The sequence below is a fragment of the Lissotriton helveticus genome, chromosome 5_1 (genome assembly GCF_964261635.1).
Source record: "Lissotriton helveticus chromosome 5_1, aLisHel1.1, whole genome shotgun sequence".
NCBI classification, from domain to species: domain Eukaryota; kingdom Metazoa; phylum Chordata; class Amphibia; order Caudata; family Salamandridae; genus Lissotriton; species Lissotriton helveticus.
The window spans coordinates 1,716,976,494-1,717,001,257 of record NC_136065.1 but is presented as its reverse complement, the minus strand read 5'-3'; the positions used below and the strand labels follow the sequence as shown (position 1 = coordinate 1,717,001,257).

Genomic DNA, 24,764 nt, shown 5'->3' with positions numbered 1-24,764 from the left:
CCCATCGTTGTTTGCTTCCTTCTCCATCAACAGGCCCGACAACTGATCTCTTCAGCAAAACAGCACAAATAACCATTTATGTACAAAGGGTCTACATTTTTTATAGCTGTGGTTTTTTCTCAGAATACCTTGGTTTATGGAAAGTAATTCTAGGCACTGCATCCCATCCTGCCGCAGCTAGCCTTAAGTTCTGGCCTTCTGGAACCCGCCATGATGCTCCTCACCATCACTAGCACCCTTAAGGAAATTTGAAGAATGTGAAGACCGGGAGCAGTTTCTATACTCCCTTACTGCGAAGGACATGGATAAATCCTAGCCCGAAGTTGCCCACTGTGTCACCAACGTGGGGGGCACTGCAATAGCACTGACTGGTGGTGAGGTCTCTTGAGACCTCTCCTCGGTGCAGGAATATCTGGATGTCGTACTGAAGTAGCTGGAGGAGCAGAACAAGTGAGGCTCTTTTCAGCAGGCCTCCAGGGATAGAGACAACTTCAGCTGTCCCTTAAACATTTCATTGCTGTTTCTAAGCAGGTGAAGTGTGGCAAGTTTGGTGTCTGGTGAAAGCATTGGATTCCATGTAAGGACTTTCTGAGTATGTTGTGTAATGCCCCCCACAAGAGCAGCCATACCACCAGAATTTGCATCCCTCCACTGGGGGTAAAGGGTTTCGGTTGTATGGCATAGACTCATACGCAATGGTGGGCCCGGTGTGGAGTAACACATTGGACGTTGGTTTCTGCACAGGACTTGGGGCGTTGGGGCTCCTATGTTCAAGTAAGGGTGCCAAGAGGGTGTAAGCCCACCCGACTAATGTTTTTGGTTGGTAACTGTTTGTTGGGTTCAGGCTTTGTTATCCCTTCAGTCAAGATCACATCCTACTCTATTGCTACAAAGGTGCCACTCTCCCTACACACAAGTACAGCCTCCTTGGGGGTGGCTTTTCAGGCCTGTGCAGCTGCTGGGCCAGGCCCTATTACAGTTGGGTGGTGATGCATATCTTGTCCTTTATTCTCAGTTGTACCTCTTGACCTGGTGCACTTAGCGCCTTTCTCTTCAGAAATATTTTGACCACATCATTCTCAGCGTCAGCACGGCGATAGCCAATCGATCACACCACACAAACTATAATCACTTTATTGAAATGAACAAAGGTTCTGCTGAATCTGGCTAAGAAAACTCCTGACAATCTTTCTGCAAGAAACACACATATCAGACTATGAATCCAAGAAATTACTTAGAGATTGGGTGGGTAGGGTTGTTGCTGCTAGTTACACCCAGCAGGCAGACACCCACACAGAGACTCAGGTCACAGATTGTTCTTCCCAGAATTGTGTTGTGGCCATTCATTTCCACAAGACACTACTGTACATGGTGCAGAGCACGAGGGTTGATCTGATGGGCAGGTACATTTTTCCAAAGGTGAAGATAATGGGCACGACATTAGTGCTAGATCGGTGTATGTGCCTAATGGCAATAGGTCCGGCTTATTTGCATCCTTTTCTAGGCTCCTCATGGAGCTCATGAGGGCACCAGCAGTGGTGGGAGGTAACTGGAACGTAGTGCTGGTTCAACTATATGATGAAAAAGGACAGTATAATCTGAATATTGCCACAGATGGGCTAGCGCTGAGGAACTGATCATTGAATGGGGAATTTCAGACCATGCCCAGTGATCTTAGGGTTTGAAATAGGGCACACAGCCCCAGCCACTAAGTGATGGTGTCTTAATATGTTGTAGTACAAACTGAACCACGGCAAGAAACTATTGGCTGTGCATTTGAGTCACCACTTGAAAGATATGAGGCGTCCATGTCGTCTGCGCAACTACTATGGGCAGCCGGTAGGGCTGCGATATGGGGTGAGTTAACGAGAGATTCTGTCCTACCTCTAGAAACTTTAGCTCATGAAAATCAGGCTTTATTGGAGTCAGAGATTCGGGATCTGACCAGAGAATACACCACCCGACAGTCTCCTCAATTGCTGAGACGAGTAGAGCAGTAAAACATTTTCTCTCAATACACAAGTCAATACGCAAGTGTGTATGCCCTTTTGTGCTTACAATGGAGGCATTATGAGCAGAGGGAAAATGCAGGTCACTCCTAGCCGTGCAGCTCCACCAGTGTAAAGCTTGTCTGGCAATACCCGACATGAGATCTACAGATGGCAATCCCTTCACACACCTGGTGGATATAGCTAATACCTTTGTACAATTACTTCAGAGCTTATATAGTGCTGAGGCACAGGATGACCATCAAGAAGAATTGTCGCTGCTATAGAATATACTTCTTACAACCTTATCTGACAAAGGAAGGTAACTATTAGAGGGGGGCATAACAGAGATTACACCTTTTAGTGAAGTTTATTTTAATATTCTGTGTTTCCAAATACAACTTTTAGAAAGTAGGTATTTGCTTGCCTAACCATTTAAGCCTGCCTCTACGAGGTTGTGTATTCCTTGTCTGGAGTTTGAGTGACAGGGCTGGGGAATTGCAGGAGAAAGAATGAGTCAGCCCAGTGGTGAATTGATAGATCTGCATCTAGATGGGAGGGAGGAGTTGCACCTGGGACCTGAATAGGACTGTGCTCGCCCCCCACAGTGCTGGCTCCACCCCCTGCGGTGCGTCTGATGTCTCTGCCCTGCACAGTGAAAGAAGAGAAGGAAGACTGTCTACAAAGTGCTCCAGGACTGTACTTGCCTTCCACAATGCTGACTTCACCTCCTGTGGGGCGTCTGATGTGCCTGCCCTGCGCTGTGAAAGGAAAGGAGAAGTCTGGTAAACAGAGTGCTTCAGAACTGGTTTTGACTGGGCACACCCCCCTCTCCCCTCAGAGAACAAAGGATTTGGGGGTATAAGTATTGGAATCCTGATGCCAAGAAATTAGATCACTTTTGGACTTACAAGACGAAACCTCTGCTGAGGAGAGGAACCTGAAGAAACTGAGGAGAGGTTATTCCCAAGCTGAAGTGCTGCTTGGGGGTTTGGACTGCAGTGGTTGCCTGACTGCCAAAGAGAGGAGAAAGAACTTTGTGGACTTTACTTTTAACTTGTGAAAAGATCTGCAAGGTCTTGGAAGAGAGCTTGCCCCCTGACCGAAGTCCCAGGACCAGTGGACTTCATCAGCCTTTGTGAATTGCTGCTGAAAACGCTGTTTCAGTGGCTACCGAGGCAGGGAGCTGTGACTGACTCTCATGACCGGCCCTTTGTCCTGTAGGCACCACATCAAACCACGTCCGCCTCGAACAACTTAAGCTCTGAGCTCACCGACTCCGTCCTGAGGCCGTCACCGAACCGTTGCCTGCACCGCGACTGGAAACACCGCGACGTGCAACGCATCGCTACACCGACTCGTACTGGTCTGACCGATGCGGTCTCTGCTGCTGACTTCGAGTTCTGTGAATGCATCGGAGTTGGGATCCACTTCGCATGCTTTGCGACGTACCGCCCGATTCGCACCGCTGTCCGGACTGATCGACGCCAGGTCCCGATCTCCGGCTCTGTCACCGCACCGTAAGCTGCAAGCACCGCATCGAAGCACCGTCTCGCCCTGCAACGCATGCCTTGGATCCACCGACTCTGTCAACGGGCCACAGCCTGCACCACATCGAGGGACAACGCATCCTGCAACGCTTCCTTTCAGCACCGTGATGAACCCTGGAACCGGCTCGCACATCCGTGCCGGCCGCCTCAAGTAAAAGGTACTGTGACTGAGTCTGTCGACATTTGAGTGGGCCCGTACCGACGCGGTCCTCTGGATTTGCTAGACTCTGTGTTATTTCAACAACGCTGTAGCCAGACCGGGCTACCGACTCGCAGAGAACCTTGAATTAAACCTTTTAACCAGAAACGTTGAAATCTAATAGTACTGTGGATTATTTTTGTCGTTTATTGGTCTTGTGGTAACTCTGCAAAAAGTGCTATTTTCTCTCTTAAACACCTCAAGAAATTGAAACCTTTTCTTCCCCATGATGAGCTCAAGACAGTAGTTCAATCCCTGGTTCTCTCTAAAATCGACTACGGGAACGCCATCCTTACAGGGACTCCTAAAGCTCACCTAGCCCCTCTAAGGGCAGTGCTGAACATGGCCGCTCGACTTGCATCTGGAGTAAAAAGATTTGAACACATCACTCCAGCTCTCAACGCCCTGTAATGGCTTCCCATGGAAGGGAGATGTATTTACAAGCTGGCCTGCATCACACACAAAACCCTCCACTCTCCAGCCCCCAAGTACCTGAACAACAAACTGATTAGAGCAGGTCAAGCCAGATCACTGAGAAGCTCCAACTCACTCCTTCTCATCCCGCCAAAAATGAAAAAGAAAACCACTAAATACCGATCGTTTTCTGGCAACGCTCCCAGGATATGGAACACTCTCCCAGGAGTCCTCAGATGCAACCCCTCCTTCTCCTGTTTCAAAAGGGACCTCAAACTCCATCTCCTTAAGAAATACTTTCATGAACAAGGTCTACTAACCTAGACCTCAATACTCCAAGTTGACTCCCATTCAAGGATTGTTGATGAATTGTTGAGGATGCTAATCACCTTGTTTTTCTTTTTTTTCTCCCCCTCCGTTGCACAGTTATTTATTGTTCATGCTGTATTCTTTATCTGTGGTTTGCTTACTTACTGTCAGCCTCCTAGGTAATGTAAGGCCCTTCTGTTTTTCACAATGTGTATGTGAAGCGCTCTGATGCCTACGGGTCTAGCTAGCGCTATACAAAACTTTTAAAATAAAATAAAATAAATGTCAGTAAGAGACACAGAATCATCTAATAATGCTGTAAGCCTTATTTAAATGCAAACTAGAGTTTCAAGACTAGTCTGACATGTATTCCCAATTTATGTGTGCAAAATGAATTGCAGGGCAGTACAATGCAACGAGGCCTTGCTAAAAGCAAAATGGAATATCACTGAAAAAATCAAATACTGAAACATGGCTTTGTCAAGCAAAGTAGTAGTACACTGGTTTCAGATTAATTTTAAGTGGTAAAGGGAAGCCCAGTGAAAGTCAGTGAAATCAGTATCAGAAAATCAACTTACAGGAGGAGATAATGTTAAGGAATACGTGAAGATATTCTTCATTTGCATAACAAACATATTGCTTCTTTTGTTCTGGCCTTGTTCAAGCCTTGTTTCCCTTGGTTTACCTTCTACATCACTGTGAGCGGCCTCAATCACCTTTAAGTATCTACAGGCATCAACACTGCATGTCATTGGCTAGGGCAAACATCGTGTTACCTAACTCTTTAGGTCTCGCCTGTCGATGCGCATGCGCATCGAGCTTGCGAGACTATTGGGGCTTAACCACTCTTTAACTAACTTGCAAGGAATCGTGGCGATTCCTTGCAGTGCCCGTGACTTTTAAGCTCAATGCGCATGTGCATTGAGCTTAAAAGCTCGTGCACATCAGTTCCCTCAGCCGGCTGCTTTAACACCCTCTCCCCGCTCCGCCCCCTCCCCTGCCCGCCGTGTCGCATTTCTCCTCCCCCCTCCCCTTCTCTCCCTCCGTCTTGTTTAATCCCTCCGTCTTGTTTAATGTAGCGTTCTTCCATATCCGCTTTTATCGCATTCATACACCATCCGCTACTCTATACACGAACGCTTGCACTCTCAGTGTATGTCGGGATGAAGGCACATGTCACACACTGTGGCCGGTGAATTGCTTTGCCGACTTCCTTCGTCGTAAAGGGTACTTGTCCTCATCGCAGGGTCATGGTCATTATTTTCGGTCCCCATCACATTATTTCTCAGCGTGTGCTCTGCCTCAGGACGGCATTTCTCCTCCCCTCGGGCAAGCAGATAGCCGCAATAACACCCTCCCTGCTCAGCTTTCTTCTCAATTTCTCCCCGTCTCCACTTCCCATTAGGAGCCCTTCCTCTCCCCACTTCGTATGCTAGCCTTCACTCTAGCAATGGCAGTGCTTTCACTTGTTACAAAATCAACCACTTTAATGGTAGTCAGTGGACTAATTCAATTCCGAATATTTGTTTCGAAATCTAAACTTTGAGAAAGCCATACGTGATTACACAAAATGCAGATCTTTTATTTTGTGCTTTATTTTATTGCATAATGCATCCCGGTGTCAATTCTGGCGAAAGAACACATTTTGCACAAAAAAGATGAAAAAATAAATTTGGTGCGAACAGCTGCTTGCGTTCTGTTTGTTCATGTTGTTCCTGTGATATAATTTTGTAGCGAACTGCTGCATAATTACTCAACATGGTATAGTTTTACAATTTTTTCCAAATTACACCAGCGTAATTTTACTTTTGCTCAGCCCCTGGTCTTTTTAGAGCAAGTACATAGAGACGCAAAAGTGAACTCCGCTGACTTTAAAGCATCCTGCTTCAAATGCTTGAGACTGCTCTAATCGCCTGTAGTTTTATATTCCCATAGCTGCCGCTTGATTTAACGACACCTGGAATAGCGCCGTAAACAGCACTCGAAGTGTAGGTGAAATGCTGTATTGATGTCGGCGTAAAAGCAGTTTTTGACTTTAGGTTACTTGATGAAAAGAAGACATTGAAGAATTATAAGAATATGTGACTTTTTTGGGGACCTTTTATATAGCGTGAAACTGACTCGAAGGTATTGGGGCGCTTTACCTGAGCACCAGTTACATTACAGAAAGATGAGTTTATTTTTTTTCTCTCTCCGGAGATTGAGTGATTTGCCCATAATCACAGCTTGTTGAGCCAACGCCGCTCCCCCCGCCCCCTGCTTCACACGTCTCACGGCCAGCAGGCCGTCTCGTATTTCTCCTCCCTCCCTCGCCTCCCTCCCTCATCACTGACGACGCGAAAGATTTACCTCCATAAATCTTAGCTTGGTCGGGTCCGTTTTATTTTTTGCTTTATTTGTTCTTTGCCATTCTTGTTATTGTGTTCAGGTCCTCCGAAAACCCTCATCTCCTTCCTCTCAGCTGTCAGAAAACAGTGGTCAACGCACTTAGTTTATCACGTGGCCTGGACTATGGCAACTCTTTACTTGGGTGCTCTTCCTTATGTTGTAAAACAGTTTCAAATTGCGCAGAGCACAACAGCCTTTCTGCTTAAACTTCCTTGTTATTCTCCAGCATGTGCACGTCTTTTCTTGCTTACATTGGCTTCCGCTTTAGCTGCTGTTTGTATTTAAAGGCCTCTGATTCTCTCATCGAGCTTTCTATGGCACTAGACCGAATTACATTTCAGACAAACTTCAGATCTACTCTTCTGTGTGCATTATTACGCTTACCTGCTCAGAATTTTCATCTATTCCTTGAAATTCTCAGGACTAGAGTAAGAGGTCGTGACTTATTCTTCTTGGACCCCCAAATTATGGAATGAACTCCCTTCTGTTCTTCACGAGGAAAGTAGTTTATCAGTGTTCTGATGCAACCTGAAAGCCCATCTGTTTCCATAGGGCAGATAACTATGATTTCTGTTCTCTCTTCTCCATTTTTGTTTTCACATTAAACTACTGAAAATATATTATTGCAGTTTCCTTTGCAAATATGCGAACAAACTCCCCGACCCTACTTATTTCTCCCACTCCCGCTTGCTACCCTGCTCCCCCTCCCCCGCCTCGCACCAGACTACCATTTGTCGCATTTAGACTACCTTCTCCCCCACCCGACTTGAAAGGCAGCCTCACACACCAACTCCTGCTCCCCCGCCCACCCAGCAATGCCGAGAGCTATTCCCTCTCACTTGTTTTTTTACCCGCTGCGCCCCCTCCCCTGCCCGCCGTGTCGCATTTCTTTTCTCCTCTTTGCTCCTCCAGCAGTTCTGTCACCTTTCCTTCTCTCCTCCCTTGTCCACCTTTTCATTGTTTTTGCCCACCTCTCCTCCAGTTGAACTCTGTCACTAGCTCCTTTCAGCCCCTTCTCATTCCAGTGTTTTCGGGTCCCATCTCATGCTTGTTATAAAGGGGCTGCCAAAATGCGGACACTCCTCAACCCTCTGCTTCACATGAGACTCTGCGGCTCTCCTGGGACAATAAACCACTCCAGAACAAACATGGAGCTGTCATACGCGGCCATCTATCTCAATTAAAGGCCACATAGCTTCTCTAACCTCTAGGAAAATCTAGCCCTGCTATTTAATTTTGGTGCGGGATTACTGTGTAAAGAAGGTTTGCATAACGTCTCATCTGACTAACTAGTGCTTTAGTTTAGCATTGTATGTGTTTTCATAGGCTTGTGTGTATGTCCTTTAATGCATGTGCATGCTTGTCTTTTTCTGTTCAGTTCCCGTGTCAGTGTGTGCTTACCTGGATTTCCGTTTGTCTAATTTATGTGGCCTTTGTCAACGAGGCAATCCGCTACTCTGTCCAACGTTTATGAAGACGAGACACTCAACCACGCAATGCCACTCACACACACAACGCCACTCACCCACGCAACGCCACTCACCCACGCAACGCCACTCACCCACGCAACGCCACTCAGCCACGCAACGCCACTCACACACGCAACACCACTCAACCACGCAACGCCACTCAACCACGCAACGCCACTCACACACGCAACGCCACTCACACACACAACGCCACTCAACCACGCAATGCCACTCAACCACGCAATGCCACTCACCCACGCAATGCCACTCACCCACGCAACGCCACTCAGCCACGCAACGCCACTCACACACGCAACGCCACTCACACACGCAACGCCACTCACACAGGCAACGCCACTCATCCACGCAACACCACTCACACATGCAACGCCACTCAACAACGCAACGCCACTCACACATGCAACGCCACTCACACACGCAACGCCACTGAAACAACAGCGCCACTCAAACAACAGCGCAACGCCACTCACACACGCAACGCCACTCACACACGCAACACCACTCACACACGCAACGCCACTCACACAAACAACGCCACTCACACAAACAACGCCACTCATCCACGCAACGCCACTCATCCACGCAACGCCACTCACACACGCAACGCCACACACACGCAACGCCACTCAACCACGCAACGCCACTCAACCACGCAACGCCACTCAACCACGCAACGCCACTCAACCACGCAACGCCACTCACACACGCAACGCCACTCACACACGCAACGCCACTCACACACACAACGCCACTCACACACGCAACGCCACTCAACCACGCAACGCCACTCACCCACGCAATGCCACTCACCCACGCAACGCCACTCAGCCACGCAACGCCACTCACACACGCAACGCCACTCACACACGCAACGCCACTCACACACGCAACGCCACTCACACAGGCAACGCCACTCATCCACGCAACACCACTCACACATGCAACGCCACTCAACAACGCAACGCCACTCACACATGCAACGCCACTCACACACGCAACGCCACTGAAACAACAGCGCCACTCAAACAACAGCGCCACTCACACACGCAACGCCACTCACACACGCAACGCCACTCACACACGCAACGCCACTCACACACGCAACGCCACTCACACAAACAACGCCACTCACACAAACAACGCCACTCATCCACGCAACGCCACTCATCCACGCAACGCCACTCATCCACGCAACGCCACTCATCCACGCAACGCCACTCATCCATTTGCAAAACGAAAAATTTTAAACTCTTCTATTGCGAGACCTATTGCATTTTCAATGCTTGTTTTTGCTAGTGGCCAAATGTATGCTTCAAACGTCAAGTCCCAGAAGGCAGCATCTTCAGGTTATTAATGGCATGGAGAACGTTGCAGCACAGCAGTCCCTTGTCAGGATCATCTTCGACAGTGGAGCAGACTTACAGAGAGTTTATGCCATGTTATCATTGACAGGCTGGAGTGACAGAGAAATAGCTGGTCACAGGCCAGGGACATCTATATAAGACAAGTGAAGTGTATGCTAGTTACTGGACATATTTGTTTCAGAAAGGATGGTAGAACTGTCTCAGATTCTTTGGCATGTCTCCGAAAGTTTAGTAGAGCCAGGCAGTTAGCCATATCAGGACCACATGTGAAAAGCCAGTTGGGTTGGAGAGTCAGTCTAGCATCAGAACGGACAACAGAGTTGGGACAAAGTCAATAATGCCCCATGGGTGCTCATAACGGACTTACTCCAACCCAGCATTGCTGCATCAGATAATGAAAACTATAAAAAACATGAAAACACATAACAGGCATATTTGTACCTCTCCCCTAGATGCTGGACCTGCACCCGTCCAGACCAATGATCAGCGGCTCCCTACAGGTAAGTGCAGTTCCACAGCTTGCTGAACTGTCGAGGACCATGCTGGAGACACTGTAAAGGCTGCGCACAACAACGCCAGTGTCCTGAAAATACATGTCCTCCCTTCCGATCCCTGGCCGCTAGAACCCTCACATACAGCTCTGGTGATAGGGAAGGGCATCAAGCACTCTCCAGATACACGTGGGTAACTGTGACAGTCAGGTTCAAAAGTGGCCTTCGTGGTGGGAGGATCGGGCGATCGATGTGTCAGCCTCTCCGAGTTGAATGTACAAGTGTAGCCCGCTGCAAACCTCCTGCACTGATGGAAAGCCCTGAAGTGGCACCCTCTGACTGTCCCAGCTGGAGTACAGGGGCATATCACTCAGAGACTGCTCACCCTCATGAGGTACACCACAGATGTGAAGTTTACCAGATTGGGGCGGCCCTCTTCTTCCTGATATTAAATCATGACTGGCACCGCACTATCGCCACTCACTGGGTTAGGAGACACCAGCTGGGAATCACCCACTGCTGGTAGTGGTATATTGGATTGATCCCTGCATTTTCGTTATGAGTGATTGCGGCACAAGGAGGAACAGCTCCAACTCTGTAGGACTACAGAAACTTTGCTGTACAGATAATAGTGGGCTGCTAAGTGACATCTTACCCGTGCACCCAACTGACCTCAAGTATTGGTGGATGATTGACTTACTAACCAGGAAGACTGTACTGGTTGCACCTCTCACCCCATAAGGGCGCTCTATCAGCGCACCGTGATGGCACAATAACACCGGGGTACCATGCAGAATGGGGCTAATGCTGCCCTGTGACCCCGAATCCAGTGGCTGAGTGCTAGGGAGAAGTCGACAGTTAGGAATACATACAAAGGAGGCGCCTACATAGAAGCTGGCCTTGCTTACCTACCCCGCCCAATTAGTTAACCTGGAGGGTCACATGACCACCATGGAGAAGGGCACAGAATGGGGCCAGGAACTATGGTTAGTGAGGAAAAATATAGTTGATATGGAAGACTGTAGCAGAAGTAACAATTTCTGCTTTTTGGGGTAATAGAGGAGACGGAGGTGACTAACATAGAAGAATTCCTCACAACATTTCTGCCTGCCTGGACTGGTATCACCTTCACTCCCTTGCTCGAGTTCTAATGTGCACATTGGGACATTTCCAGGATGGATGGCCACAGGGTATGACTCGCCCCATCGTTGTTTGCTTCCTTCGCCATCAACAGGCCCGACAACTGATCTCTTCAGCAAAACAGCACAAATAACCATTTATGTACAAAGGCTCTACATTTTTTATAGCTGTGGTTTTTTCTCAGAATACCTTGGTTTATGGAAAGTAATTCTAGGCACTGCATCCCATCCTGCCGCAGCTAGCATTAAGTTCTGGCCTTCTGGAACCGGCCATGATGCTCCTCACCATCATTAGCACCCTTAAGGAAATTTGAAGAATGTGAAGACCGGGGCAGTTTCTATACTCCCTTACTGCGAAGGACATGGATAAATCCTAGCCCGAAGTTGCCCACTGTGTCACCAACGTGGGGGGCACTGCAATAGCACTGACTGGTGGTGAGGTCTCTTGAGACCTCTCCTCGGTGCAGGAATATCTGGATGTCGTACTGAAGTAGCTGGAGGAGCAGAACAAGTGAGGCTCTTTTCAGCAGGCCTCCAGGGATAGAGACAACTCCAGCTGTCCCTTAAACATTTCATTGCTGTTTCTAAGCAGGTGAAGTGTGGCAAGTTTGGTGTCTGGTGAAAGCATTGGATTCCATGTAAGGACTTTCTGAGTATGTTGTGTAATGCCCCCCACAAGAGCAGCCATACCACCATAATTTGCATCCCTCCACTGGGGGTACAGGGTTTCGGTTGTATGGCATAGACTCATACGCAATGGTGGGCCCGGTGTGGAGTAACACATTGGACGTTGGTTTCTGCACAGGACTTGGGGCGTTGGTGCTCCTATGTTCAAGTAAGGGTGCCAAGAGGGTGTAAGCCCACCCGACTAATGTTTTTGGTTAGTAACTGTTTGTTGGGTTCAGGCTTTGTTATCCCTTCAGTCAAGATCACATCCTACTCTATTGCTACAAAGGTGCCACTCTCCCTACACACAAGTACAGCCTCCTTGGGGGTGGCTCTTCAGGCCTGTGCAGCTGCTGGGCCAGGCCCTATTACAGTTGGGTGGTGATGCATATCTTGTCCTTTATTCTCAGTTGTACCTCTTGACCTGGTGCACTTAGCGCCTTTCTCTTTCAGAAATATTTTGACCACATCATTCTCAGCGTCAGCACGGCGATAGCCAATCGATCACACCACACAAACTATAATCACTTTATTAAAATGAACAAAGGTTCTGCTGAATCTGGCTAAGAAAACTCCTGACAATCTTTCTGCAAGAAACACACATATCAGACTATGAATCCAAGAAATTGCTTGGAGATTGGGTGGGTAGGGTTGTTGCTGCTAGTTACACCCAGCAGGCAGACACCCACACAGAGACCCAGGTCACAGATTGTTCTTCCCAGAATTGTGTTGTGGCCATTCATTTCCACAAGACACTACTGTACATGGTGCAGAGCACGAGGGTTGATCTGATGGGCAGGTACATTTTTCCAAAGGTGAAGATAATGGGCACGACATTAGTGCTAGATCGGTGTATGTGCCTAATGGCAATAGGTCCGGCTTATTTGCATCCTTTTCTAGGCTCCTCATGGAGCTCATGAGGACACCAGCAGTGGTGGGAGGTAACTGGAACGTAGTGCTGGTTCAACTATACGATGAACAAGCATTAGAAATGCAATCGGGCTCAGATTTATTTGAGTTTGAGCTAATGGCATTGTAAATGGTAAAGTATTTTTGCTAAGTGTTATGGAGTGTGTTAATGTGGTGTGTAGTGGAATTATGTGTGTTAGATTGTAATTGTAGCAATGGTGGCATGCTGTGTTTTTACATGAATATGTTTAAAACTAAAGTGTACCATACTGAGATTGCTACAATACTTAATTGTGGATGTGTAACAATCGATGCATGTACTGATGGCCGTGACTGCCTGTAGAAATTGTGCACTGATGGCTGGTGGTGAGCAGTAGCATTGGTGGTGGTGGTACTGCTGGCCGTAGTACTGGTAGTGGTAGTACTGGTGGTGGTGGTACTGGTGGTGGTAGTACTGGTGGTGGTAGTACTGGTGGTGGTAGTGGTAGTACTGGTGATCTTGGTACTGGTAGTACTGGTGGTGGTGGTAGTGGTAGTACTGGTGCCTGTAGTACTGGTAGTACTGGTGGTGGTGGTGGGACTGGTAGTGGTAGTACAGGTGGTGGTGGTGGTACTGGTAGTACTGGTGGTGGTAGTACTGGTGATGGTGGTACTGGTGGTGGTAGTGGTACTGGTAGTGGTAGTACTGGTAGTGGTGGTGGTGGTACTGGTAGTGGTAGTACTGGTGGTGGTGTTACTGGTAGTACTGGTTGTGGTGGTACTGGTAGTGGTAGTAGTGGAGGTGGTGGTACTGGTAATGGTAGTACTGGTGGTGGTAGTACTGGTGGTGGTAGTACTGGTAGTGGTGGTACTGGTGGTGGTACTGGTGGTGGTACTGGTAGTGGTAGTACTGCTGGTGGTGGTAATGGTAGTGGTAGTACTGGTGGTGGTACCAGTAGTGGTAGTGCTAGTGGTGGTGGTACTGCTGGCCGTAGTACTGGTAGTGGTAGTACTGGTGGTGGTGGTACTGGTGGTGGTAGTACTGGTGGTGGTAGTGGTAGTGGTAGTCCTGGTAGTGGTAGTACTGGTGGTCGTGGCACTGGTAGTACTGGTGGTGGTGGTAGTGGTAGTACTGGTGGCTGTAGTACTGGTAGTACTGGTGGTGGTGGTGGTACTGGTAGTGGTAGTACTGGTGGTGGTGGTGGTACTGGTAGTACTGGTGGTGGTGGTAGTGGTACTGGTAGTACTGGTTGCGGTAGTACTGGTGGTGGTGGTACTGGTAGTACTGGTGGTGGTGGTAGTTCTGGTGGTGGTGGTAGTGGTAGTACTGGTGGCTGTAGTAGTGGTAGTACTGGTGGCTGTAGTAGTGGTAGTACTGGTGGTGGTAGTACTGGTAGTACTGATGGTGGTAGTACTGGTGGTGGTGGTGGTACTGGTAGTGGTAGTACTGGTGGTGGTGGTACTGGTAGTGGTAGTACTGGTGGTGGTGTTACTGGTAGTACTGGTGGTGGTGTTACTGGTAGTACTGGTGGTGGTGGTACTGGTAGTGGTAGTAGTGGTAGTACTGGAGGTGGTGGTACTGGTGGTGGTAGTACTGGTGGTGGTAGTACTGGTAGTGGTGGTACTGGTGGTGGTACTGGTAGTGGTAGTACTGGTGGTGGTGGTACTGGTAGTGGTAGTACTGGTGGTGGTACCGGTAGTCTTAGTGCTACTGGTGGTGGTACTGCTGCCTGTAGTACTGGTAGTGGTGGTACTGGTGGTGGTGGTACTGGTGGTGGTAGTGGTACTGGTATTGGTAGTACTGGTAGTGGTAGTACTGGTGGTCGTGGTACTGGTAGTACTGGTTGTGGTGGTAGTGGGAGTACTGGTGGCTGTAGTATTGGTAGTACTGGTGGTGGTACTGGTAGTGGTAGTACTGGTGGTGGTACTGGTAGTACTGGTAGTGGTAGTACTGGTGGTGGTGGTACTGGTGGTGGTAGTACTGGTGGTGGTAGTACTGGTAGTGATAGTACTGGTGGTGGTGGTACTGGTAGTACTGGTGGTGGTGGTAGTGGTGGTGGTGGTAGTGGTAGTACTGGTGGCTAAAGTAGTGGTAGTACTGGTAGCTGTAGTAGTGGTAGTACTGGTGGTGGTAGTACTGGTAGTACTGATGGTGGTAGTACTGGTAGTACTGGTGGTGGTAGTGGTACTGGTAGTACTGGTAGTGTTAGTACTGGTAGTGGTAGTACTGGTAGTGGTAGTACTGGTGGTGGTACTGGTAGTACTGGTGGTGGTGGTAGTACTGTTGGTGGTGGTATTGGTAGTACTGGTGGCTGTAGTAGTGGTAGTACTGGTGGCTGTAGTAATGGTAGTACTGGTGGTGGTAGTACTGGTAGTACTGATGGCGGTACTACTGGTAGTACTGGTGTTGGTGGTGGTACTGGTAGTGGTAGTACTGGTGGTGGTGGTACAGGTAGTGGTAGTACTGGTGGTGGTACAGGTAGTGGTAGTACTGGTGGTGGTAGTACTGGTAGTACTGATGGTGGTATTACTGGTAGTACTGGTAGTGGTGCTACTGGTGGTGGTAGTACTGGTGGTGGTAGTTGTACTGGTAGTACTGATGGTGGTAGTACTGGTAGTACTGGTGGTACTGGTGGTGGTAGTACTGGTGGTGGTAGTGGTACTGGTAGTGGTAGTACTGGTAGTGGTAGTACTGGTAGTACTGGTGGTCGTGGTACTGGTAGTACTGGTGGTGGTGGTAGTGGTAGTACTGGTGGCTGTAGTACTGGTAGTACTGGTGGTGGTGGTGGTACTGGTATGCGATGTTTAATTTTTAATTGTTATTGCAAGCACACAACTATCAAATTTAAGCACTGGTATGTTTTATTTTATTTTTTGTGACATATACTTGCAAAAAATTCTAAAGAGTAATTTAATCATTTCACCAACTGTCCAAGTGCCAATGCTTGCTCTTGACCAGAGTGGGTCCTTTTAGGCAATTAAGGAGTTCTTACTGCCGTTGTCCTCCATTTAAATGTATTTGAAAAGGATTTGACTCTTTTGCCTGGTCGATTACTGAAACTTCATCTGCTTACCTGCGCTTGTCGTGGCCTCAGTGAAATGTCAGCAGGATACAAATCAACAAAATAAATAATTATAGGGGTGATATGCCTCATAGCTCAGCTGCTGAATTTGGAGCATCATTTATAACTCCCAGCTCCCCGCAGGATCCCAATTTGTGACTCTCAGACAGAATTAAAGACCTGGTTCGCCGTGCCTCCCTTCGCCACCTAAATTGCTCTGCTTTCCAAACCGGCTAACTAAAATTCCAGTACTTTGCTGCGTTTTACAAACTTTCGCTGAATTGCAAACTCTTTTGTTTTGATTACGTACTTTTCCGCCTTAAATGAAGATTTGGTAGTAGGACACCTTGTGGCTCCTCCCTCTTGTCGAATATCTTGTCTGATACATGCTCTACCAGCAGGCAGGCCGCTGTGCGGGACTTGGCATCGCAGGTGTTTTGAGCCTAGCCGGCCTCCGTAGAGGGCATGATACTTCCCGGATCTTAGTTTCAAGTTGTCCATCTGTTTCTGCTCAGCATAGAGCCACGCTCTCTGGTGCATTGCATTCCTTCTTTGAAGTGCATTGTGCTGTTCGCCCGCCCCCTTTCCCTCTCTAGTTTTGAATGGGAAGCAAGCCTTTGTTTCTAATTCCTCTGTTTCATTCCCGTAGGAAGGTTGTGGGTCCAAGCTTTCATTACAAAAAATAATGATAGAAAAAAAAGCTTGCCCTTTATCGTCCGGTCCTTGAAAAGACTTCATGGAACATTACGCTGCATTTAGATGTTACTAAAGCTGAGCAGAGGTCACTGCGCACACAAACCGAACGGCAAATACAGACATACATTTAATGCTCCATCGCTGGGTCTAGTATGCTGCCATCAAAATGAATCCCACATTTAACATTGACCCGCAACCACACCTGTGTGTGTACAGAGTGGCTCACCACGAAACAATGGAAAAACAAGCGCTCGCCATTACACAGAGTTTTCTCTTTTTCTGCCGTCCCACTTGGACGGCGTCGGCCTGCTTTCCTCCTGGCGTAAAAGGTTTATTATCTTTATAGAGCCATCTGTTTGACCCCATTAAGATAAGAAACCTTTTACGCCAAAAGGAAGGCAGGCCAGTCCGTCCAAGTGGGACGGCAGAAACAGAGAAAAGTGTACGTCATAGAATGCCCTTTCCCAATGGCTGGCCACCGTTTAGCATAAACGGTGACGTCGGCCAATGGGAAAGAGGGGCGGGGCTTAAAGCCCGCTAGTGAAAGGTGCTAAAAAACATAAAATCTCACGAGCGAGACTGCGCATGTGCGCAGTCCACGCCAGTGAGACCTAAAAACCTGGGTAGAATCATTGCCTCCAAAACGAAGACCTAGTTAGATAAGAAGCAGTTTCTCTTTAGCGTGCAATATGAGTTTGCACACTGCAGATCAGTGCCTAATCCTACAACGTATTCTAGGCAAATATGTCAATGCCAATGTGGATCCATACGTTTATCTAGCTAATTCAACATGGTAAATCGAGCAAAATTGTGGTGCATCTGGCGAGATTAAGGTTTTATAAATCTCTGATTTATTTGTTACTCATGATGCACTGCAACACGTTGGCTAAGATTCAGTATGGGACAAACGGAGAACTTTCACCAGAGATTAGCTCCAAAATGGGTGTACATCAAGGCTGTGTGATGGCCCCCAGCTTATTTCATATATATTAATGGCGTAGAGAAATCTCTGTGTTCAGAAGGGAAATATTTGTCACAGATACAAAATATAGTCATTCCAGTTCTGCTTTATGCAGATGATGCAGTGCTCATTTTTGAGAACTGCACTGGGTCTGCAAAAACTCTTGGATGGTTTTCAAATATTTATATATGACCTAGGCCTGTCACAAGGGCGATGGGGACATTGTTGACATCACTAAGTTAGCATGAGCCCTGCAGCCATGATGCAGCTTTTGCACACTTTACTACATGGCTTTATTTTTACAAAACTCTGTTAATGCCTTTCACATGAGAACTGTCTGCTGTGTTCGTTTTCTGCCTGTTCCTGGAGTTTAGTCTCAACATTGTGAGCACGGTCCATAAACAATGCCCCTTGTTATTCTGTTCTGGTCAGGCCCTAGCACCTAGACAAAACATACTAATGCAGCTGCTGCTGGAGACTCATACTTTAATATTATGGAGATACATGCTTATGTGACACACACACTTGGAAAGGAAAAGCAACACACACCTACCATGTAGAATTACCATCTATAGTCTAAGGTATGGGGTCTGCTGACACAGCCCAGAGATCTTCTATTATATAATAATACTTCTACTTACCAAGGGGAGGGAGGTTAGGCACTATAGTCCTTTCTCCATTGTCTTTATATGATGACATCTCCTTTTATGATGTATGCCTTAGCTGCAATGCTAATTATATTCATGTTATGCATTTTTCTGCTTGTTGTGGCACGTATACTACATGTTAGAGCATATAGTCAAAATGAACATTTTAAACTATATTCGTGTCTCGGTCAGATCTTATTGTGGACAGGTCTGAGAGTGTGAGCGAAAAGGTGTGTCTTGTTACTGCGATTCCTGAGAGATCCGGAGTATTGTGTTCTGGGGTGTCTAATCATTTGCTTCTTTGTGACTGTGTAAGAGAGCAAGTGAGACGCTATAGATAGTCGGTCCTGGGCTCGTGGGCATTAAGGTGGCAGGAAGGCACAGTCCCTATACACCAAGGTCACATAATCCTGCTTATAGTTCTGTATATGTGCAGAATTCCTGCAACAGGCCAAAAAAGAATCTCTAAATTTTTTCTAATGAAATTTGGACGGAGTGCTGAAACTTTTCAGATACTCACCCCAGTCACAAATCTGGGTTGAATCCATTATCGATCTTTAGCTCGCTTCGCCACCTCAGTTCGGACCCAGCTCTGTGCAAATCAGTCTTGACCCTGTGCCTCATGGGAACAGTCCAGCCCACACTGTCAAGTCAGGTCTTCCCTGAACCGGAAACAAGCATCCTAGGACCAAGTTCGGGGTAACAAGTGTTTGCTTTGTTCGCCCTAAGTTGGAAGGTTATGCCCAGACGTGAGTCCCTTGCTCACCTTGCCACTAGATTCAAGCTAGCCTGACTGATATGGGGTGTTACCCCGAAACCGGTCCCAGGATGCTTGTTTCGGTCTAAACTGAGGTGGTGAAGTGAGCTAAAGAACGATGACGGATTCAACCCAGATCTGTGACTGGCGATGGTCTGAAAAGTTTTAGCGCTCCATCCATCATCACCTTGTGTTTGCTGTATCCTTTTGATGAACTGAATAAATAATACCACTGGCTTCCCTGTCACATCCTCTTTTCAGCGAACTCTTTCCAACCAGAACCGACACTCTATATTATCAACTGTACATGTACCCCATACATCTGAAACGTCCTTGCTACAACAAAATTGTCTGCAAAGTTATTCTGCTGCTCACTGGCAGGACAGCGCTTAGAAGCATGCATTGTACAGCGTCCAGATCTGGGCGGCCAGAGACTTAACTAAATCTTTCAAAGTAATCCTATTTGTGCTTAGAATAGATATCACACAATACTCTGTGCATTAGCAAGGGGACGGAGTATCTGCATAGCTCCAAAGTGATCGTTAATTCGGACTAATTTCAATTTAAACAAAAGTACACATCCCCACGATACTCATTTTGTCCAATGCATTTTCTCGAATGATCAACATTTCGAAGTCTGTGGACCCTCCTCACAAGCTTAACAGTATTCCTAAAAATGTTTGCATTACCTTCTCTCTGTTTGTCTCATTATTTCCTCCCCTAGCCTGACAACCGCAGAAGCAGAGCTCTGAGCTCTAAGGAATATCATATGCCACATCAATCCGTAAAAGAACCCAAAAATGCTTCAGCCTTTTCCAGGGAGTTCCTACATACTAAAGTACTGTTCAATTGCCATTTAGATTGGGCATCTCTGGGAGCAGCTTTCAATTCACATCCATTTAATACTCCAATAATGTTTCATCAAAGTGCACAAACTGTCAGTCTGATTTGGCAACTGTGGGTGCACTGTATTCTTTTTCAATAGTGGAGTATGAATCCTTAAGTCTATAGGCATGGATTTAAGACAGCCTCCCAGCCCCCATTTCCGGTGGAGTGGCTGTATTCAGCCACATTGTGCCATTGTCTAGTCCCAGACTCTCCTCTTTTGGTAAAAAATCTACCTGTAATTCATAACGGTAGAAGTCTGCCAAATAATGGGAGAGATAACGTTTCATGTGAGGAAGGAACAAAAGTGCAGGCCTGGTGGTTGCATTGCTGCTTTAGTAGGGGCAATGCGGAATTGTTTCCTTTTTAGGTCGACAAACAGACCAAAGTCTGGCTTCTTATCACCATAATTTCTGCATGTCTGTCATCACTAGTAAAAGAAAGAAACTAGCCTTTGTCCCTTGCTACCTATTTAGTTTTTTTGTCACAAAAAATGGAAAGCTATCAACACAGTTCCACACCACACAATTCAACTCCACACATTTCCAATCCACATCACATAATTCGGCACCAAACCACATAATTCAAATCAACAACACAACAAAGCACCTACTGCCAATCTTTATCACAGAATTCCACATTATGCCACAAAATCCCACACCACATAATTAAAGTCCACTACATACCACTCCACAACACAAAATACTGTTCTACATAACTACACTCCATAACACAAAATCTCACACCACATAATTCAATTCGATCAATACCACATAATTCCTATTCACATGATCCCAGTGGTACAATGTCACATAATTCCACTACACAAAGCTACTCCACACAAGTCCACAACTAACAATTCCAATTCAGCCCACATAATTCCACTACACACCACATATATACACTCCATAACACATGGATAAACACAATGTCATTTACACCGCTAATAACTCTAACTCAAACAAATGCGAGACAAATTGCCTTTCCAATGCTTGTTATTGTTGTTGTACTTTTATGGCTCATTTAGCCAAATAAATTACATTTGATGACTGACTGGCTTTCTGGTTTAGAAGAAGTGGTGATCTGGAATGTGGCACCCTGCAAATGAAATATGAGGAAAGAAAGACCAAAATAACAGGAGGAGAAGCAGAGAAAGGAAAGGGGATCTATAAAAGTAAAAATTCCAAACTAAAAGACTTGTCAATCTGCCCTGATACTGAAGAGCACTCATTTACAGATAGATATGCACATGTGGTCAGAAAATGCCATCACTTACAGGGCAAGCGATCCAATGGCTGATGTGAACTGAACCATTACCCCATGCAGATAGCATGGATGAAATAAGAAGAGAGGGATTGGGGTGATGAGGATGTTTGTGTGAGTGAAAATGTAAGTTTGAATGCAACTTTGGTTCTCTATCTCTCTACGCACACACAACCATATGGATGGATGTAATATTTTTTAGGACAATATCCTAGCAGGCAGCTAAGAAGAGATCAAAAAACAAATAGAGGCAGTAACCAACACCAAATCATTCCCTACAAAGGTATTCTCTGATATTTCAAGTAAATTACTCATATATAGGATTTATTACAAAGAAATAACAATCCATTCTTAAATACCGATTGATTTTAACATGTCTATTGGTTTTAACATGTGCTTTTCACAATCACACCACACCAATATGTCAGGCCTAATGCCTTTATCGTAACTGCTGGAAATTGGGTTATTGTTTGAGGAGAGTAGAGGCCCCATTTGGGCGACAACCACAATCCTTGTCAGGGTGAACCACAAAAGTCACTAAATTATCCAGTGCTTAACCCTCTGGAAGCTTGGCACAAAAGCAGTCAGACTTAACTTAGACGCAATGAGTACGTCTTTATGCTGCACTCAAAAAGTAAAAGTGGTCACAGTACAAGTAAAATCCCAAACCAATTTAGAAAATGATGATACATTTTAATAAATGAAATGAAACTAAAACGGCAAAAATCCAATCAGCAGAGCCAGAACTATGAGAATACTTCAGCAACAGAATCACTGCTATTTACAGCAAATTCAGCCCGCAACAGAACCCAACAGACCTCGCCAAGCACCTCCTGATCTTATCCAAAGAACCTATGCTAACCACATGGCCTGTCATCACACCAGAAGAAACCACCATCACTATGAAGTCCATCCACTCAGGGGCCCCATCAGACTCCTGGCCCCATCACGCCTACTCCAGAGAACTACAACCATCAGTGCCATGCTCACACCCATTCTGAATGCCTCCACCTCTTTAATGACCTTCCCAGTTGCTTGTAAACATGCAACTGTCCTACCATTGCCGAAGAAACCCTCTGGGGACCCTTCAACGCTTGCCTACTACAGACCAATCTCCCTGCTACCCAGCTAAGGTCTTAGAGAAAATGATCTACAGACACCTCGCCCAATAACGACCACCAGCTTCTCAACACCACTTGGTCCAGTTTCAGACCCAAACACATCACAGAAACTGCCCTCATCGCTGCCACAGATGGCACCCATGATGGAGGAGAAACTGTGGCCCTCATCCTCCTAGACCTCGCTGGAGTATTTGGCAAAGACTCCCAATCCATCCTCATCCAACAACTACAAGACATCAGAATCCATGGACATGCTCTTTGATAGATCTGCTCCTTCTTGACTGGAAGGACCCAATAAGTCAGATTGGCACTGTACACCTCGGATGCACGCAACCTCGTCTGTTCCCAGAAAACTGTCACAAATGCCCTGGTCACAAGCAAGCTGACTGCAGGAACAACCTCTGTGCCGAAATCAACAAAACCTCTTCTGTTCCACGAGGATCCTCACGGAGTCAGACCCTTACTGAGACAGACCCTCTTCCACACGTACATGATCCCTCTCGCCAGCATCATCTGCTCTTAGGATATCAACGTGCTCTCCTGCACCGAAGACAAGCACCTCATTATACTCCTCAAAGACAAGGTGCCCAGTACCCAGATCAAGTTGAATGCCTGCATGACTGAAATTGCCCACTAGATGAAAACCAACTGTCTAAAGTTCAACACCAACAAGACTGAAATAGTGATCTTCAGGAAGAGGATATCACCGTGGAACTCCACCTGCTGGCCAATAAAGCTAGGACCGACACCCAGCCCCACCACCCACTCCAAGAACCGCAGGATCATCATTAGGGAAGGAAATCTCGACATGACCGCCCAGGTCAATGCCATCACTACCTCATGCTTCCATACTATGAAGATACTGAGGAAGATGTTCAAATGCCACCAAATCATCACCCAGAAAACTGTCACGAATGCCCTGGTCACAAGCAAGCTGACTACAGGAACACACTCTGTGTCGGAATCAACAAAAATCTCACCAGAAGGCTACAGACAGCTGAATAAGCAAAATGATCACAGTAGTGTGGCAGGCAAGCACTTTTTGTGGAACTACAATTTAACAGTGAGTTAAAACATGTTCCCTTCTTTCACAAGGAGCATATCGACACACCAAGTAGTTCTCTCCAATGACAGGGGCTACTATGAGAACGTGTGCCTTTTTGGACCGAAAAATATATTTTTCCGTAGCTCAATGATTTTTATTAGATTTAGGAGGGCCCGGCAACGCCTGAGCAATAACGTTTTACAAAGACCATAACCAAATGAAACACCAAGAACTGCCAACGTCAAAAGGCTGGCGCCCAACACCAAACCTCATGACCTTGCCAATGCTTGTTTAAACTACGTTATCCGGTTTTTCACCTCTTGCCTTTCAGACACAATTGATTAGTTAACGATGCCCTAAGGTTGTGTGGAGGCGCATTAACAAAAACCATTTAACAACATCTAACAGCAGACGAGCTTCTAGGGAGACCCTCTCCTGATGACCCGCTGCATGCAGAAGCAGACAGCTCTCCTTCGGATCGCAGATGACGGGCACTAGAGGGGCTTGGCGATCTCGTGCACACTGTGCCCGGTTGTTGCCAGCCATTCTCCCCCCCTCGCCCTTACGATACATACCCAGCCCCACTTAGCGCCCTACCTCCTCATACATGTTGCTGGGATGTCTTCTCGGCAGAGGCTGATATTTATAAACTTGAAGTCGGTCTGCGGGTAGAAAGATGTACACCGTGAAGAGCGTAAGGCAGGCATACAGCTTCTTTCTCCTAGCCTTGCCGGGCCGCGACCAGCGAGGCGGCTGGGGAAACGGAAATACGAAATAGCCTCACGGACACACAGCTTCTTTCTCCGATGCACGACACGGAAGTGCTGGCAACTAGTCTCGTGCGAAAATGCGCTGCTTACACTGCTTCAAATGACAGAGGAGAGGAAATGAAACATGACTTCCTAACTCTAGAACAATATCTATGCAAACGGCGTGCTACTGTTATCACAGACGATAAAAAATAAATGAGGCATCTATGTTTCGCCAACTCGCCGTAGTGCTGTTGTAGAAGTCGGGACATTTTACAGGTCTGCAGATATAAATGTGAATTTCATGGCAGAATTACAAGAGGACGTGGTCCTTATTTTACAGCAAGCATAGATAACACTGTCGGAACTTTTAGTTTTGCTTCCTCAAGTTTTGGACTAATCTACATTGTGCTGAAACCTGGTAAATCAGGACTCGCTAAAAGCCACTGAATACACGCCCACGTGACATCTGTCACTGTCAGGATGTTGTATACACGCTGTCAGGCTGTTGAATACACGTCCACATCTGTCAGTCCGTTGACGCGCCTAACAGGGCGAAATTAGATGTTTACGAGGGTATTCACAAAAGAGCGAATGCAGAATGAACAATTTTCAGAGGATGATGAACAGCCTCAAATGGGGGTGACAGTGTTGAAATCAAGATAGGCATTTTCTATTTTCAACAGGGTAAA

At 46.7% G+C, this 24,764-nt stretch overlaps 1 protein-coding gene across 1 annotated transcript in view; it reads right to left on the bottom strand.

Moving 5' to 3' along the window:
• Positions 1-24,105, bottom strand: part of LOC144755767 (uncharacterized) — a 169,540-nt gene extending 145,435 nt beyond the window's left edge. Inside the window, exon 1 of the mRNA XM_078644987.1 lies at positions 23,921-24,105. Coding sequence (XP_078501113.1) covers positions 23,921-23,932 — 12 coding nt within the window. The 5' untranslated portion in view covers positions 23,933-24,105. The remainder of the gene's footprint in view (positions 1-23,920) is intronic.
• Between the last annotated feature and the right edge of the window lie 659 nt (positions 24,106-24,764).